This window comes from Physeter macrocephalus, chromosome 5 (assembly GCF_002837175.3).
Source record: "Physeter macrocephalus isolate SW-GA chromosome 5, ASM283717v5, whole genome shotgun sequence".
Taxonomy (NCBI): Eukaryota; Metazoa; Chordata; class Mammalia; order Artiodactyla; family Physeteridae; genus Physeter; species Physeter macrocephalus.
Window position 1 is genome coordinate 14,756,967 of NC_041218.1, and position 18,993 is coordinate 14,775,959.

General features: G+C 36.8%; 1 protein-coding gene and 1 long non-coding RNA gene across 14 annotated transcripts in view; one reads left to right on the forward strand and one right to left on the reverse strand.

Moving 5' to 3' along the window:
* Positions 1-2,823: 2,823 nt before the first annotated feature.
* LOC112067102 (uncharacterized) lies at positions 2,824-7,686 on the forward strand. The gene is made up of 3 exons (XR_003679712.2): positions 2,824-2,911; positions 5,226-5,285; positions 5,967-7,686. It is a non-coding gene; the product is annotated as an uncharacterized lncRNA (long non-coding RNA).
* The window catches only part of LUC7L2 (LUC7 like 2, pre-mRNA splicing factor), a 57,436-nt gene continuing 41,353 nt past the window's right edge, over positions 2,911-18,993 (reverse strand). For all 13 annotated transcript variants that reach the window (XM_028489695.2, XM_028489697.2, XM_028489696.2 and 10 more), the window contains 5 exons: positions 15,729-15,905; positions 14,263-14,354; positions 11,776-11,805; positions 7,693-7,884; positions 2,911-4,022 (listed from right to left, as the gene is read on the reverse strand). In XM_028489695.2, coding sequence (XP_028345496.1) covers positions 3,845-4,022; positions 7,693-7,884; positions 11,776-11,805; positions 14,263-14,354; positions 15,729-15,905 — 669 coding nt within the window. In that variant the 3' untranslated portion in view covers positions 2,911-3,844. The remainder of the gene's footprint in view (positions 4,023-7,692; positions 7,885-11,775; positions 11,806-14,262; positions 14,355-15,728; positions 15,906-18,993) is intronic.

The window sequence follows — 18,993 nt, forward strand, 5'->3', positions numbered from 1 at the left end:
CCCTGCCATGCTGGCATGTAGTTGGTCTGACCCTAGGTGTGCTTGTAGACCCAAAACCTCTGACATCCTGGTTTCTGCTGGTACCTGGAGAACATGTAGGTACACCTCACACAGTTCTGAAACATCTGCCCCCAGTACCTCACCTGCTCACCTGTGGCCCCAGCACCACTCTACTGGTAGTCCCATGCCTAGCCGCCCCCAGTCTGCCTCTGCCATCAAAACCCCTGTTCTCAGCCCTCTCCTGCCTTTCCCAACTCTGCTGAAGGTGAGTTTTTTCTTTTCAAATTGCAACAGGCAATGAAAAGAAAGAACTTAGTATTTATTGCATTATATATATCCTGGGAAGATCTAAATACCAGTAGTCAAGGTATAATGAATAATGGATGTAAATAGCTTTTTTCCAGATAGGAAAAACAGACAAGAATTTTTCCCCCAAAATATCAGTATAGTATATTGTGCTGGATCAAGGTTCTGAAGATTCTCAGCTACACCAGACCTAAACCTAAGAGATGCAAGGATGGTTTGGGAGGCGAGGCACTCAGGAAGCTCAGGGCAGCAGCTAATTACCAACTGAGGGGTGTGTTTCAATGGCTTAACAATCTGCATAGCTGCACCTGTACTGATCAGTTGAGTATCTACCTTAAATGTGCATACTTATATTAAGTTATGTAATATGTACTTGGATCTTTAATGTTAAACCCTGTACTTATGATTTTAAACTATCACCAACGTTTGTTTATAAAAACTTACAATGATGGGCTGTTACCTAACACTACCCTTTTGAAAAGGTACCATATTGAATGACAAATTAATTTGTCACAATGAATGACAAATTACTACCTTGAATGACAAAACTGTAATGCATGCTGGGCTCTGGCTCAAAGGGCTAATGTTGAAAGCTGTTACGAAATTGTATATGAAAGTAGGCTCTTAAAATGGAACTTGGAAGGTAAAACCAGGAACTTGATAAATCAACCCTAAAACTAAGGTTTAACTTTTTATCAGAAAGGTAAGAAAGTCTTACTGGGAAAAAACAAGTCTCCTTACAAATGGAGGATTTTTTCTTTTGAGATGATACTGTTGATACAGCTCAGCAATGCAGCTTTGGGGAAAATGCTTGCTGACAGTAAAATGAGGGTCTTAAATAAAATTAATTTTTTTTTTAATTTTTGGCTGCTTTGGGTCTTTGTTGCTGCGTGCAGCCTTCCTCTAGTTTCGGCTAGCGGGGGCTAGTCTTTGTTGCAGTGCACAGGATTCTCCTTGTGGTGGCTTCTCGTTGCGGTGCACAGGCTCTAAGCATGTGGGCTTCAGTAGTTGTGGCGCACGGGCTCAGTAGTTGTGGCACGCGGGCTTAGCTGCTCCTCGGCACATGGGATCTTCCTGGACCAGGAATCAAACCCGTCTCCCCTGCGTTGGCAGGCCAATTGTTATCCACTGCGCCACCGTAAGTCCCTAAAATGAGGGCCTTATTGAAGGAAAATACTTAGCATAACATCCCCAGAGGACCAAATGTTCTTGTAAATGTGACTAAACTTTCTCTAAATATAACAAAAAAATACCAAATTGTGTATGAGAGAGACTTTAGGGTTATTCTAACTCAGAATGGTTACCCCGGCTCAAGGATGACTATCAAAAATGTACATTTACTCTGAAGTCCAAATACTAGCGGTGGGACTTCCCTGGTGGTGCAGTGGTTAAGAATCTGCCTGCCAATGCCGGGGACGCGGGTTGGAGTATCCCTCCCACATGCTGCGGAGCAACTAAGCCCGTGCGCCACAACTCCTGAGCCTGTGCTCTAGAGCCCATGAGCCACAACTACTGAAGCCTGTATGCCTAGAGCCCGTGCTCTGCAACAAAAGAAGCCACTGCAATGAGAAGCCTGTGCACTGCAATGAAGAGTAGGCCCTGCTCGCCACAACTAGAGAAAGCCCACTCACAGCAACGAAGACCCAATGCAGCCAAATAAAATAAATTAAAAACAAAAACAAATACTAGCAGTATCTAAGCCACAAAATTGTTCTAAAAGGGTCTTTTTAAATGGGGTTACTCAGTTCAGGAACATGCAGGTGAGGTGATCCACCATGGTGCCCAGCCCCTGGATGATGATGATGTCCTTCACTGGCTATTGCTGACCTGTTTGTTGGTGGCCACTTAGATATGTGGTATTTAACTCCACATATATCACTATGATGGGTCAGGTTACAGACAGCCTTCCTTGCACCTACCAGATTAACCTTTTGGACCTCACTCCACACACACCCTAAGGTACTAAGTCTAAAGTGCTTTTAAGGATTGAAGAGAACAGCACAGACCACTAGGAACAAAGTAGATAACAAAACGATTTCTGAGCAACCAAAAATAAATGGGTACTGATGCAGCTGGGTCTCGGATAAAACTTTGTATGAACTGAATGTGTGGAACCAAATATGGCAGGAAAACCTCATTTAATGAGGCACAACTTGGTAAACTGGGAACTAGAGGTCTGTCCCCTTTAGATGTAAATCTGATGTCACTTAAAATTAGTTTAGTTTCTGAGGCTTACATTCCTGTCACATCTAATTTGTTAAACTTACGGAGCTAAAGATACAAATAGTCCTTGAAAGGATCTTAACTATACTCACTCACAGACCCTTATTTCATTATATTCTTGTTTTTCAAGAATCGCACGTTTTAACTACTGTTTAAACACGAGTAGGTTTATAGCTTTTCAATGCAGAAATCGTTAGTCTCATTACACTGGTTACACCATGTTTTTATTTCAATTTGCCCAATGTGAAGAAAAACAAAACAAATAAACTCAATTTCTTCTGCAGGTCTGGTCCTTCTCTACAGCGGTTGTTACAGACAGTCCTGAAGTAGCTGGAATATAGCCAGCAAGGGCCCAGGTGGAGCAACAATTCATCTTGCATCTGTAAGTATATATTTATTTCCTTTGGTGCCTTGCACAGTAAGGCACTATTAGTAACAGAATAGAAATGGCCACAGCAAGTAGTTCTAGTGACAATTTACTAGACAAGTTACAGTTTAACGATGGTGGTGGTGATTTTCATTTTATTATTTTTTACAATAAGGGTGTAATCTTTATACTCCACACACACAAAATAAAACAAGTGCTTATGAAAGAGTCCCTGCCCCCACCCCCCCATCTCAAAACATCCTGAACGTAGCTATTCAATAGAACAGAAAAACCAAGACATGTTTGATTTCAAAATTTCAATAAAAAGCAAAGCATGTAATGCAACAGCTGTTCAACTTCCCACTCTAAAATAGGCACCGTTAGACAAACAAAACTCCCAGTATTTTAAATTTCTCCAGCACATATTCCAGTATAAATGTTCTGAACTGTAATCAGCTAGTAATTAATAATGGGAATAGAACCTTAGAACAGAAGTTATATTGCTTCCCTGCACCCCTTTCTCTTACAATTAGAGAGTAGAGGTATCAGGGGATACAGAGTCAAAGGAAGAAGGATTAAAAAGAAATTCCCAAAGTTGCTGTTTTTTGGACGAGAAGGGAAGACAGCATTTTACAAATGTTCAAAAAATCCCAAGGCAAGTTAACACAATTCATTCACTATCACTCCTACTAGAAAGAATAAAGACATCAGCATCTTATTATATAAAACTGTACTTTCAGAAGTGTATTACAAGTTCACCAGAAACTATGGATGTAGTTTTAGGCTTCATCAAAGAAAACAAGTTCAGATCAAGTTAGATGCTATACACCTAGCCTAGCTGGATCGGTGTCTGGAACTGCTCACTGTGTCACCCTGAACAGCTGTAAACTAAACAATAGTATGTAACTCCAGAGGAAGCTTAAGGATTGAGGATATGTACACAGCTAATTATATCTCCCCTGCTTCGCGCTCTTCAGAGCTCCTCCTGTCTTCTGATCTGCCATTAGCGCTCTCATAGGACCGCTTCTTATCTTTTCGATCTCTGTCACGAGGTGATCTGTCTCTTGAATTCCTGTCTCTGTCACGTGATGCTAAGTCTTGTTCTCTGAATCTCTCTTTTGAGGATCTGAAAAATATTAATTTGAGGAGCAAAATGTGTTGGGAAACCCAAAATCCAAATGAAAGAATCGGATAAATATTAAGGTACTGATTAGCTGAAGATATACAGAATGCATCCAAGAAAAGAGCACTACTGTATTTGATAAGGGTACTAAAACAAGGAGATGGGTGAAGACAAATAGCTAAGGGTCAAAAACCATTAAGCCAAACTGATTTACAGGACATTCTCATCATCTTAGAGGCAACCCTAAAGCTTCTCCAGTTCATAGCAAACGTATGTAATATAAAAATAATATATAGACAATACCTTAAAGATGTTATCCAGTATTTTAAGAATATATAATAGAATGTAGATTCCCAGTCAGATGGAAATCAGTGGCTTAGGACAGGGGTCAGGAACCCTTTTCTCTTTGCTGTCTGCCCAGAGGGATAATAAACATTTTAGGTGTTGCAGGTTATGTGAGTGTGGTATACTCTTCCTTTTCGTTTTGTCAACCCCTTAACAATATAAAAACCATCATCCATAGCTCCCTGGCTGTATAAAAACAGGCTGTGGAGCCACATTTGGCCTGCAGGCAACAGTTTGCCAACACTCAGGTAAGAGAACTACTCAATGATATGGCTTTAAGCAACCATTTATTATTTTAAAACTCTGCTTTATTCCTGCTGAGTTAGCTCATTCAACCGACAGAAAAAAAATCAGAAGACAGAGAAAGATGATCACACTGTAATAAATCTTGATTAACTGTAACTGTTTAATACCACCTTTCCATTCCCATACCCACGTCAAGAAGAAAGGTAATAAGCTCATACCAGAGATTCAATCAAAAGGAAACCAAAGGACATTAGGGGATCAGAATTAATATGGAATCTTCTATACCTTCAACATCTAGAATAAATCAGTAACATATTACATTTATTTGGTTCTTCACAGGTGACATGGTACTTTTACATAATAATTCTCTCACTTAGCCCACGTTCAGAATTAGGATCTGAGGTCTGATTAAGTAATAAGTAATACTTTCAACTTCTAAGGCAGGGGAAAAAGTACTACCCAGTTTTAGAAATATAGTTAAAAAGGATTAAACCAAAAAGGCTGAAAGATTAAATGTCAACTTCTGGCATTCTACTTAATTATGGTTTTAATAAGCTTAATTTAAAAATAATGTGTTAAATCATACAGTGCACATTCCTATCCATGTCTTTGTAGGAATGGAATATGAAGAGAGACAACTGAGATGATGCCTAAGAATAAGGACACCCATTGCTGGTAAGTCCCAGAGAAATAACAAACTGTATCAACTAGTATTTTGCCAGAGATTACAGTGTCCTTATTACAGAAGCAGTTTTCACTCAGTATTTCACTCAAACTACCAATAATCCTGATGAAGCAGGCACCCTTCTACTAAGTAGATAACTACTAAGTAGATAAGGAAAGACAGGAGGGGTAGGGGTAATTAGATAATTTGGCCAAGGCTACTTTCATCCAAGTAGTCTGACTCTGAAGTCTGCACTGTATGTGTCTGAACACAGCAGGCAGCAGAAAAATGCGAACGGTCCTCATTTACCAAGGGTAACTGTTACCCAGAAAGGCCACAAGCAGAATCTACTTATGTATCTCACAGTTGGAGCAGGAGAACGGCAAGTTATAAAAGACCTTTAACTGGGGCTTACCTTGAAATTTAAACTCAACTACTTTGTAGCAATAACTAACTTGATATTCTCTTTTATACAGTAAATGTAGATTGTAGTAGCAATTGTCTGCTAATTTTTGGCAAACAAACAAAATATTGCTTTGAAAAAGTAATTTGAGTAACAAGATTAGAAGTGCTCTTGACAACAGAAATAATTTTACAAAAATAATCCTCTTTATTAACAACATGCTGAAAATACTAGATGAGGGGTGTCAGGTGGTATGGTGGAAAAATTTCCTATATATCTTCATTAACAGAGCAAACATTAGGGACTAGGTCCCAGAAGAGGAGACTTCATGCCCATCTCTCCATCCCCACCACCAAAAATGACATTTAAGAGTCCAGAGACATGAGAAAAAAATGACAGGTAGCCACGCTGACAAGAGAAATTATCTAAGACCTATCAACCAGCAAAATGATTCCTAAAATTTACAGTGCAGGTAAGATTCATGAAGTTTTTTTTTTTAATGTATTTTTCTGGACACCGTACTGTGTGCCTAGTTTCAAGAATGAGAGAAGTGGCCTAGAATCACACTCTGCGGAGCTCTGCCCTCATGAATTCCCTGCTCATTCTCTGCATTTGCCTATAATGCCCAGAATATCTTTTTCCTACCTGGTTTTACCAATGGGATTATACCCACTCTAGGTTTTAGGCTATTCGCTGAAGCCATTTTTTTTTTTTTTAAACTCTGGTACTTCCCTTATCTAAGCTCCTGTATTATTTACTCTGATATCCAGTTCAGCACTTTGTTAATGCTCATTATTGTCAAAGATGTTATTAGTCCTGTGTCCTAACTCACTTGAATAAAGCTGCTCAACTACATTATACTTATTTTTTTTTAACTAGGCCTAATACAGTAGAAAGTATACAATTATGACTGATTTAAAGTCACCTGCAGAACTACTTCGTTTTCTAAGAGAGTGGAACTTAAATGTTCTCACCAAAAACAATAAAAATATATGTAAGGTGACGGAAGGAATCCTTTCACAATGTATATGTAGAGCAAATTACCACAATGCACACTTTACATGTCTTACAACTTACTTTGTCAATTATGCCTCAGTAAAGCTGGGGGTGGGGGAGGAAACCTACTTGGAACAAGGCAAGAATATAAGGAATAAATAAAAGAGCCTATTATATCCAATGCAGTTTGTGAGCAGTTTCGGGGAATGGCTAGCTGAGGGGGAAAAAAAAAAAAAAAATCTGCAGAAAGCTGTTAAAAGTTTATCACGGACTTTATGTGGAGTAATCCATAGAAAACTTAAGATTAGTAGATACTAGGCACTCAAAAAATGTTTCTGTTCCATAGAAATGACCTGGCTTAAGGGCCATAATGGGACCTGAGAGGTTTGGGGAGCTTGGTCTATACAGACCATGAGTGCTTAAGGCTCCACCACATTCTAATCCTTTGTCCTGATTAGATATTCAAGTCCTTAAAACATACCTCACCCTGGGTCTGCTCTCCTTGCACATTTTGAATTTTCATGCCAATGACGTCTAACTTCCTTAAAATTCTGAACCTGCCCTGCCAAACTAACTGTATATAACAATGCATATCTATAGTGCAGAATAAACAAGAATATACTGAATGTGTCTGCTCTGAAAAAGTACACCAGCTCAAAGAAGTTTAGAAAACAGTCAGTCAGACAACTCTTAATGAAAGGACTTCTCAGAGTCCCTAATTCACCAATACATACTGGAAAAGTTCTAACAGTATTGGTACCTAAAATTATTTGCCCATAAAGTACTTTTTCCCCAAGACACACTAAGCAGAGAAAAGCAATAACCTCTGCACATATTGGTTCCAATTTCTTACTCTTGCTCATAAGTATATTCTTTCTGAACTACCCATATAATCAGGAAAAAAATGTTATACACTCACACACAAATGTGTACAAATTAGCAGATGCCAAGTTCAAACCACTAGTATTCCAAGTCTAAACTGTAAAGGTAGTTCCATATCCTCCTATGGACCTCAGTACCTCCTCCTGGATCGCTCTCTGCTCCTGTCTCTAGAACTGTGCCCACTTCTCTGGTGGCTGCGGCTGCGACTACGGCTGCTGGAGCGGGACCTGTGGCGATGGCGTTTCTCCCGGGATTTGGATCGAGTTCTCCTTTTCCGTTCCCGCGACATGGAGCGAGACCTATGTCTGCGATGCTCTCTGGACCTGGATCTACAAAAGATATTTAGTTTTTAGCTTTGTGGGCACTACATTTCTCATTTACTAAAGCCTCCTCTTTAAAGAGAAACTATCCCTCAGTAGCCTTACCCTCAGTAGCCTTACTTAATGCCAATACTATTTCAAATCAGCTAAATCTATGCTAAAATGAATTGCTGGTATATTAATAACTACATATTAGAATTTCAAAATAAAAATTAAACATTAGTTCTCAGAGGTCAATCAGTGTTGTATAAATTTACATCAGGAATATTTTTTATGAAGGAAACAATCTAACACTACTACATGCCAGGGATTGTATTATCTAGATGCTTTATGGACTTTATTTCATTTAAACTTCTAAGATTTTTAGTACACTTTAGAAACAAAGTGCGTACCTGATGAACATGGACAGAAAGGAGGAAACACATGAGAAAGAATACTGTTTAGGATAAAGTTACTAACTCACTGAATTGGAAAGGTTCTATGACCACTGAAATAAGTTTAAATGCCCACAGTGTGCCTTGTCAGTGTAATCAAAACACAGTTAAGACAGTTCTCTATTCAAGTAGTACATAAATTGGGGAGAAAAAAATTAACATGCATAAATCATTTGAGAACTTAAACTGCAAAAAAAAAAATATTTGTAGGTGTACAGAGAAGGAAAAACACTTCTGTAGCCTCCACTGGGTCACAAAACTAACTTGTGCATTGTGTCTGCGGCCAGGATGGGTGGGGATGGCATATATAGAGGACGTAAAACATCTGAGGGAAAACAACGGAAGAAAGATATGAATTTTGTTAGTAGCCACTTTAAAAGTGATGGAAACATTCTAAACTGGATTGTGACAGCTGTACAACTTTAAATTTACTGAAAATCATGGACCAGCACACTTAAATGGGTAAACTTATGGTATGGTGTGTAAATTAAACTTCAGTAAAGCTCTTTTAAAAATTAAGTCACTTTAAAGAATGAGGTATTTAATCAAATTATGAGAAGAGTAAGTTCAAAAGCACCTTATTCAGATGATGTAATTTACAAACTGAGTTGATTTTCAAATGATTACCTTGTTAATGTTTGAAACTATTCAGCTTATATTAACATTATATTCAAAGAAAGGACATATTGTGGACCTAGTGTCAACCACAGCTGAATAGAGTACTTTCACAATTAAATATTTCTGAGAAGAAAACAGAGGGAAAAGATAAAATTCATTCTATACAAGTTTTTATCAAATGATATTTTCTTTTATCACTCACTTTGAGCTATTTTAACAAGTTATTTCTCTCAACGTGTAATTTCATTTTACTAGATTAGACAATAATTGTCTAGTAAAACCATTTACTGGGTGTCTACTGCACTGCTCTAGGCACTGGGGAGACTGAGCAGCAAATAAAGCAAAGTCCTTAACCTCAGGGAGCTTATACTCCGGAAAGAGGCCTACACAGATACGTAGGCAGTAAATAAAGATAGGTCAGAGAATAAAGAAATGATATATTAAGAAGGGTAAAAATGCAGAACGAAACAAGGTGGTCATCTTTTGTATTGAAGAGGCAGGAAAGGCTTTTCTTATAAAATCGCATTTAAGCAAAGATGAAATGAAGAGTAAGGAAATCAGCTAATCAGCCAGCTCAGAGAAGACTGCTTCAGGTAGAGGGAACATGGGTGCAAAGGCCCTGAGGTGAGAGAAAGTTCAACATGTCAAAAGAAAAGAAGAAACCCTTTTGGCTGCAATGAAATTAGCAAGGCAGAGTAATATCAGGAATCTAACAAGCAGGATGACCAAGTACTTTGTCATTCAAACCAGGATGCACTCGGGGCTTCCCTGGTGGCGCAGTGGTTGAGAATCTGCCTGCCGATGCAGACGACATGGGTTCGTGCCCCAGTCAGGGAAGATCCCACATGCCGCGGAGCGGCTGGGCCCATGAACCATGGCCGCTGAGCCTGCGCGTCCGGAGCCTGTGCTCCGCAGCGGAAGAGGCCACAACAGTGAGAGGCCCGCGTACCGCAAAAAAAAAAAACCCAAAAAACAGGATGCTCTCAACATTAAATTATACAGAGGGAAAGGGGGAGCTATTAATAAATATGCTAAGTAAGACAAGAAATAAACTGTAACTACCCTAGGGCACATTGATCACTCTACTTAAAGCCATGGTGAGGATTTCAACTTCTCCTATGAATGAAATGGAATACCTTTAGAGAGTTTGAAGACAGGGCTGATATGATTTATTTCACTTTTTAAAAAACTCATTCTGGCCGATGTGTAAAGACAGAGTGAGGCGAAGGAAAGTGGACAACAGAAATAGAAATTAAGAAATTGCTTAAGAGGCTATTGTAAATAGTGAGGTAAGAAGTGGCTTGGACTAGAGTAGTAGAAATTAAATTTCTGGCCTGAATATCTAAAGATGTTCTATGTACAAAGAGTTTAAATCTCTCTTCAACAAAGGGAGAAGCTTGCATTAACCAACCGGTAAAAAAAGAACAGTATCATCATTTAATATTTCTACTTCTCATCCTGGATTGAAAAACTCAACAACAATATAAATTAGGTGACACAACTGGTTCTGTTTAATGCCTTAGTTTTTTAGTGTTTTAAGCAGAAATACTGCTGAAAGATGCTAAAAAGTATTAAGGGACATCTAATAGAAACATAAGGTTTTTCTTTCATAACAACAAATGCTCTAGTTTACAGGGAAAAAGTTCTTGGGAAACAGTTACTCTTCAGAGTCAAGAATACTCAAAAGGTTTCAAAAAAGATGTGATTTGAATAAGAGGAATGGTAGGATTTGAAAAAAATGAGAAAGGGCATTCTGCATAGGCATGGACTCATGAGAAAGGCTCAGGGGACTTCCCTGGTGACGCAGTGGTTAAGAATCCGCCTGCCAATGCAGGGGACACGGGTTCGAGCCCTGGTCTGGGAAGATCCCACATGCTGCCGAGCAACTAAGCCCGTGCGCCACGACTACTGAGCCTGTGCTCTACAGCACAAGAGCCACAACTACTGAGCCCATGTGCCACAACTACTGAAGCCCACACGCCTAGAGCCCATGCTCAGCAACAGAGAAGCCACTGCAATGAGAAGCCTGCACACCACAACGAAGAGTAGCCCGCGTGCAGCAACGAAGACCCAACCCAGCCAAAAATTAAATAAATTTATTAAAAAAAAAAAAAAAAAAAGGCTCAGGACAGGAATGAGAGGACAGCAAGTGAAGAAGTAAGAAGGATGAAGTGCACCATGTTTCCTCACCTTAGAAAGAGAAAAATTGTCAGAAACTAGTAAAAACTGTATTTAAAAAAAAAAAAAGGCTTCAAAAAGCCCACAAACATTAGTGCCAAAGGTCAAAACAAAGTGTTATCTTGTCCTCTTTCCTCTTTTAAGGCCGTAAAATGCCCCTTTAAAGCTTTTTGGGATCACTGTACAAGGGGAGAATTAATAAACTCAAAGTCTAGATTGGGTGCAAACTAAACATTTTAGTTTCCCCCTTAATTGACTCACCATGGATTCCCTCATTCAAAATGTATCCAATTATTTATTTATATTTTGAACAGGTACAACCTCTCAGAATGTGTTTCTTAGATGTACCACCCAAACTGATTTTTAAAAACTAAATCCCATCACATGTTTACTCTGAGCTTCTAAAGAAGATTTTTAATAAAATATTCTGAAATATTTTTAGCTTTCTCTATAACTCCAGGGCACTTTGTGATTTTACTCTGATAAAACTAAATTGTAGCTCATGAGTATCTTCTGACCAACTTCTCAAATGACACTGCTCAAATGTGAGCTACAAAAGAATTAAGAGTACTAATTACATTAATTCTCATTCATTGTAAGAAAGATATTTAATCTATAAAAACTACCTTTGGAAAACACAGCTTCAAAACTTATCTTGTATAATACCTACCTTTTAGGATTCTTGCTATGTGATCGAGACCTAAAAAAAAAAAAAAAAAACCTATTTTTAGAAAAGTAACTATAAAAAAGGAAGAAAGGGTACAATGTACTGTGAAAATTACATCCTCATTTCTAATTTTTATATTAATTTTATAAATATAAGGCTTGTATGTATGTACACAAATTTTTCCAAAAGGCACCACAAACTTTTATAGACTTCCCCACTTTGGCATACCGCTTAACTAGGCTACCTGGCTCTAAAAAAAAGAATACGCTCCTAGAAGACTAAAACACAACACAACTCACTAAATCTCCAAAAACCACCTCCCAACCTGGAAAAAATTCTTTGTTATTTGTATCTCTGTCATTTCTTCTTTCCCTCTGGGAACAGAATAAAATTTCTAATCTGTGAGACAATGCTTTGTAATTATCACCTCATACTATAATCCCTAGAACACTCAATTCAATCTTACAGTGTTTCTTAATATGACACACAATACTCTTATATAAAGTACTCTTCATATTTCATAGCACACAATTAAAGCTCAACAGATAGTAATAGCTAATATTACGGTTAATAGGAAGTCACAGGGGGTTTTTGGTGGAGAATATATACCATGGTTGCAGCATGACTTCAGATTCAGCCTGATGTAAATCTTAACTGTTTCCATCACTCACTATCTGTGTGGCCTGGGCAGATTATGTATCTTCCCTCAGCTTAGTCTGTCATTTGCAAAAGAGGGATAGTAATAAAAATTTCACAGGGGGCTTTCAAGTATTAGATGAATATAGGTAAATTCTTAGTGCAGTGGCAGACACACAGTAAGCATCAAGTGACAGTAATTTTTATCATTATCCTTTTCAATACCATAGTTGGAATCCCATTTTGTGTGTCACTTTGTACTTACTAGTAATTTCCTCATCTTCCATACTTAGGTCCTCAAGTTCACAGATAGTTTAAAAAAAATTTTTTAAACATTTCTGAAACAGTGTTAACATTTTATAACCAATGTTAAAGGCAATTTTCCATTTGTCATTAAAGGAGTAAGATGTGATGTACTTTCTCATTATCTTTACATATGTGAAAATGTAGTCCTGCAAAGAATTTTTTTTCTCATTTGACTATCACCTCAGTTGAATAGTTTATACTAGTGGCACTATATTCTGTTGAATTTTAACTTAAACTGAGATTTCAAATACCATTCATATTGTCTTAAATATTACAATACTGGACAATATTCCCACAGAAACTTAGCATACACAAAAGAGAACAGAGATAAAGCTCTGAGGTAAAATTTACCAGTAAATGAAGAACATATATATCAACGGAAGAATGACAGCAGTTCCTCTAAACAGGAACATGTCCATATGTAGGTTTGGTTTTGTCATTACAGTGAAAAAAGATTACCTGTTACAAGCCATGTAACACAAATGAAGTCAGTTTAAATGTCTTGAAATAGACTGAGTGTAACATGATCAAAGCTTAGAAGCTGACATAACCTAGTCCCATATTATCAAAGATTTTAATTAATTTAGGGACATCTGCTGAAGAGAAGGTATTTAAATTTCAGAGATACGTAATACAATTAAGGGAACACTATTAAGTTAGAACTACAGGTAAATGTTTTGTGGCATACCCCTCCATCTGAAAACTGCTGAATTTATAAACATGATGCCACACAACTTGCTGCCAATGGGTAAAAGTGACCCAGAACATGTAAACATTCTAAATATGAAGAATGATTTTATCAACTAATATGTCAATATAAAAAGAATGGTGGGGCTTCCCTGGTGGCGCAGAGGTTGAGAGTCCGCCGGCCGATGCAGGGGACACGGGTTCGTGCCCCGGTCCGGGAAGATGCCGCATGCCGTGGAGCGGCTGGGCCCGTGAGCCATGACCGCTGAGCCTGTGCTCCGCAACGGGAGAGGCCACAACAGTGAGAGGCCCGTGTACCGACAAAAAAAAAAAAAAAAAAAAAAAAAAAAAAAAAAAAAAAAAAAAGAATTGTGCACATTTAGCTATTAATAAATGAATAAAAATTTTAATAGTTTATAGCTCCTAAATTGAAGAAATACAGAATCAAGTACAACGTAAAATAATCAATGAAAGAAGCGGACAAAAAAATACCCAAACCTTCTATATCAACAAGTATATATCATAAAATAGTTCCATGCCAGCCTGGTACAAAGCTAGCCCATTATGAAAATCAGAGGGCTAGAAAAGGGCCTTGTTATATAAATCTTACAAAACATACAGATGTGAAGCAATCTTTATTCCCTCTTCCATACATTTTGAAGGAAATCTCCTTAACTTAAACAGCCATAAGTTAACATACTTGAATAAACATTGTTTCACATGGTAATATTTTTAAGAGTAAACAGAAATTTCTCATGTCCAGATTTATTAACATCTAAAACCTTGTATAATCACATCTCTTTTTAGAACCAGCGATGTTCAACTTCAGATATTTGGACTACTCAATTAATTACTCCATACCTCCTCAGCTTCTCCCTTTCTTCTCTCTCCCTTTCTTCTCTTCTTTTCAGGCGTTCCTGGTTTCTTTTCTCCTGCTTCTCAGCTACAACTCTCTTAAAAAACAATGACAGTTCAAATAATACTAAATGAGAAGCATTATTTACTGGGCCCATTCATAGCATTATGCTAAACTTTACCATATCTAACATTAAAAAGTTTTTAATAAGAATTCATTTTGAAGTTTTGCCAGGTAATCATTAAGCTTACAAGTCTGGTTTCCAAACTCTTTCCCCCCTTCCATATAAAATTTCATGTTTCCCCATGACTTCTTAATATTTCAAAGTCACTGTCACGAGATTTTTCTCCTCTTAACGTCTTCTAAATTCTAAACTCTTTAAAGATTTCCAATATAGAAATGTCTTCTGTCGACTTCTAGTTACAATCCTGAGGCTGCTGCTTTTAAAAAGTACCACTGAAATGCTAAACAGTTGTTGCTAGGTCTATATTTGCAAAGGTTCCCAATTAGGTATCATTTTTGAGTTTTAACTTCAAGCCAAACAATCATTTGCTATAGTGAAACTCTTTCTGTAATTTCAAAAAATTTATCCAAGGTCATCCTAGCTACTCCAAATACTGAGACGAGTTCACAGTTAACTACAAATATGGAGACATGTCTAGGTGATTCTGATTCCACATTATTTAATGTCAAACTATGGATCCTGGGTTAATTTCAGTGATAACTGCACAAAAAGTCACTTCCCAGTGTTTCCCATCTTTGAGACAGTCCTCAATTCATGACAAAATGCTACAGTGCCATTTTTTTAAAAAACTAGCCACATCAGATTGTTGAAAAGTAAATTGATCCTTTCCATTGACTCTGCTTATGTTCACCTCTTTAGAAATATCTTTTTGGGTTTGCTTATCTTCTCAGAACTCAGCAGACGAGTAAGAGCTGTGTTGCCTTTCTCACAACAGCCTATATATTTAAGCAACAGTGATTGTCCTTTTTTAAAAAATAGGTTTCTAAGTCCTTTCTGAATTGGGGGCAAAAGCATAAAACTAGAGGTCCTACAAGTTTGCTATTTAGTGAACTGCAAAATATTTCAAATATTGGATCATTTTTTCAATCTTCCTTTAAAGTAAATATTATATTAAATTTTAAAAGTATCACTGGAAATTTTAGGCATTATTTTAGAACCCAGTTTGCAGGGTTCCTCCCTAATTCAACATCGTATCCAAGACAAAATAGTACCTCCTCCCAGAATAAGAGGATTTTTAAAGTCTGTTTCTCAGATATCATCCATTAAACAAGCTGGTATTTCCATTTACAATCCCCTACACTATTCAGTATGAATTGTTAACAGAATCACAGTTAAGAATAGTCTTGAATCACAATCAAGATGACTACACAAAAAGACAACTTACAAAGATCAAAAGAATGAGTGGCTATATTGGATAAAGTGAGGGGTATTAATTTACCAATGTACCTTTAATTCTTCAAGCTTCTCTCTTATTTCAATAAATCCCAGGTGCAGTTTACCCCCAAAATGATCAGCCAGTCGTCTGTCATTATCATGAAGACCTAAATAGGCAGAGCAAACTTCACAGACTCGAAGTTTCTGCTGCTGGAAACTGGAAGCTGGCATAGAATTCCGATAAACTTCCTAAACAAAAGTGACAGAAACAATGTTCATATAAACCGCATTAAAATCATACAATACACTATGTTTATATCAAAAATGTTTCTAATGAACACACAAAAGCATGATTATTTTGTCACGAATATTATAGATTCCCCATTACCCCGATCCTTTGTCCTAGGGACTTCTCCACTGGAAATGAAAGATCAGAGCCTCTTTTGTCAAGAAATACCATAACAATAACATGATACAACTTTCTTAAAAGGTTTTCTCAATGTTCTGTTTTCTATAATTTTCATTAAAAATGAGATGTAGCAACCCCCAAAGTATACATCAGTGAAGGATCAAGGAAGAAGCAGTCGCCCATGCTTGGGGAAAAGGAATGCATGTCTTCCATACTACTACAGCTTCCTTCCACTGCCTTCTTGCCCACATATCATTTTCCCCCCATGTAAATGCAGACAGGGCATACAAATGATAAGACTTCCCATCAAACAGAGTAGCTCTAAAGACAAAGATGAAAGGTGTCTTATGGAGATTAAGATGTCTTGTACTCAAATCATTTTATTTATATTAAGTTCATTAATGAAATAATAAACATTAATGGATTTGCGTATCCACTCTACTCTTTTTCCTTATTAACAGAATTCTGATTTTTGTTTGAGGCAGCAGCATGGCCAGCCAAAAACATTACATTTCCAAGCTTCCATGTAGCTTTTGCTAAGGAGATATAAGTGGACACTGCTGGAAAGAATCTATAGGAAAATTCTTTAAAAAGGAGTCAACAGATTCAGATGAAAATCATCAACAGCTGCTATAACCTGTGGATCAAGAAACAATGGAAAACAGAATACTTACAATGTCAATACCAAGACACTTACTAATTACAAAAGGGAAACACAGTAACTTCACAGTGGAAAAATAGGTAACATCACCAGAAATGAACAAACCACTAACATATGCCTTTTGATAAGGCTGTAACATTATTTCAGTGGTATTCCTCTCAAACAAATATCTAATGAGAAAGAAGTATTAGACAAATCCAAAGGGAAGGACATTTTACAGAATAACCTATACTTTTCAAAACTGTCAAGATCATGTAAGACAAAGACTGAGGTACCAGATTATATTAGACTAGAGAAACATAACAACTAAACGCAATACGTGATCCTGGACTGGATCTTAAAAAAAAAAATTTTTCTTTTCTGAAAACGAACATTATTGGGACAACTGGCAAAAACTGAACAAAGTCTTCAGATTAATTAATAGTACTGTATCATTGTTACTTCTTAATTCAGATAATTGTACTGTGGTTGTGTAATAAAATATCCTTGTTTTTAAGAAATACACATTGAAGTATCTAGGGATAAAGAGGCAGCATATTTATAACTTATTGTCAAACAGTTAAAATACACACACTCATGTAGGAAGAAAATGATAAAGCAAATGTGGTAAAATGTTGAAGAGTCTGGGTGAAGGATGTAGGGGAATTCTTCACACAATGTTTTAACTTTTCTTAAAATACTTCAAAATTAAAAAATTTTAAAAAGGAAAACTGAAAACACAACACACAAGACGAGTCAACTCAACTTTTGTGCCTTGTTATTCCTCCTCTTTCTACTTACGCATAGAGAAAAGGCTTTAGGCTTAGTGGCCATAGTGCTACCACAAACTGATAAGCATAAAGATAAATCCACATAGTAAGGATGGCTGAACTTAAAGCTAGAAGTAGCCTGTATGCTAGATGGCATCATGGAGCTACTGTACCAGCCCCAGGCTTCCTAACCTCAAGTATTTATTAAATGAGAAAAACAAAAAACCCTTCTTTGGTTCAGTCATTGTAAGTTAAGTTTCTTATTACGTACAGTTGAACACAATCTATAATAGGCAAGTAAACATTTTAATGCACTGTCCTACGTAAAAATCAACTGATAATACATAACAGACTAGCAATATTGAGCTACTGGGTAATACTAGTAAATCACCAAGTGTATATATATGAAGTTTTATGAAAACTGCAATATATGGAAGGAAAGTAATAATGATTGCTGGCTTCATTACCCAAGAGTCTTCTGGGGAAATAAACTAGCTATAAAATAGTTTGTGCATTTTAAAATTCACAGTATTTATTTTCTGGATTGATATTAACTACATTTAAAGAAATCCTAATATTAAGACATTAAAACTATCTAGAATGGCTACTTGGTATATCTTTTCCCAGCCTAGAACCTTTAATCTGTGTCTTTGTATTTAGAGTGGGTTTCTTATAGCTAGTATATAGCTAAGTCTTGTGGGGTTTTTTTGTTGTTGTTTTGTTTTGTTTTAAATCTAGTCTCACAATCTCTGCTTTTTAATTGGATTGTTGAGACCATTTACATTTAATGTAATTATTGGTACACTGGGTTTAAGTCTACCATCCCACTATTTTTTATATGTCCAATCTGTTGTTTGTTCCTTTTCTCCTGCCTTTCTTTTGGATTAAGTATTTTTTAGGATTCCATTTTACTGCTACTATTAGTTACAACTTTTCTCCCCTCCAGTGGTTTCTCTAGGGTTTATAGTATACAACTTCAACTTATGAAGAAAGCTGGAGAGTCTTTTATTAACGTAAGATAAAGGAGATTTCAAAACAAGGGACATTAACAGGGACAGAGAAGGACATGTCAAAATAATAAAGGGTTAAATTAATCAAAAGATACAACACTCCTGAATGTCTATTAGCCTAATAACAGAGCTTCAAAATAAAACATAAACTGCCAAAATGAAAAGCATAAATAAATCCACAACTATAGAGACTTCAACACTCCTCTCATAGGCAGAAAACTCAACAGGATATAGAAGACTTGAAAAAACCTATTAACTATCTTGACTCAATTGACATTTATAGAACACTCTATTTAACAAGGCAGAATATCATTCTTTTCAAGTACAGATGGAATGTTCACCAAGACAGACCATATGCAGGGCCACAAAACAAGTATTGACAATATTTAAGAAAACTGAAATCAGACACGTTCTCTGACCACAAGAGAACTGAATTAAAATCATTATCAGAAAAAAATCTGAAACAAACTAAAAGCCAAATATGTAAAAACTAAAACACATGCCTTCA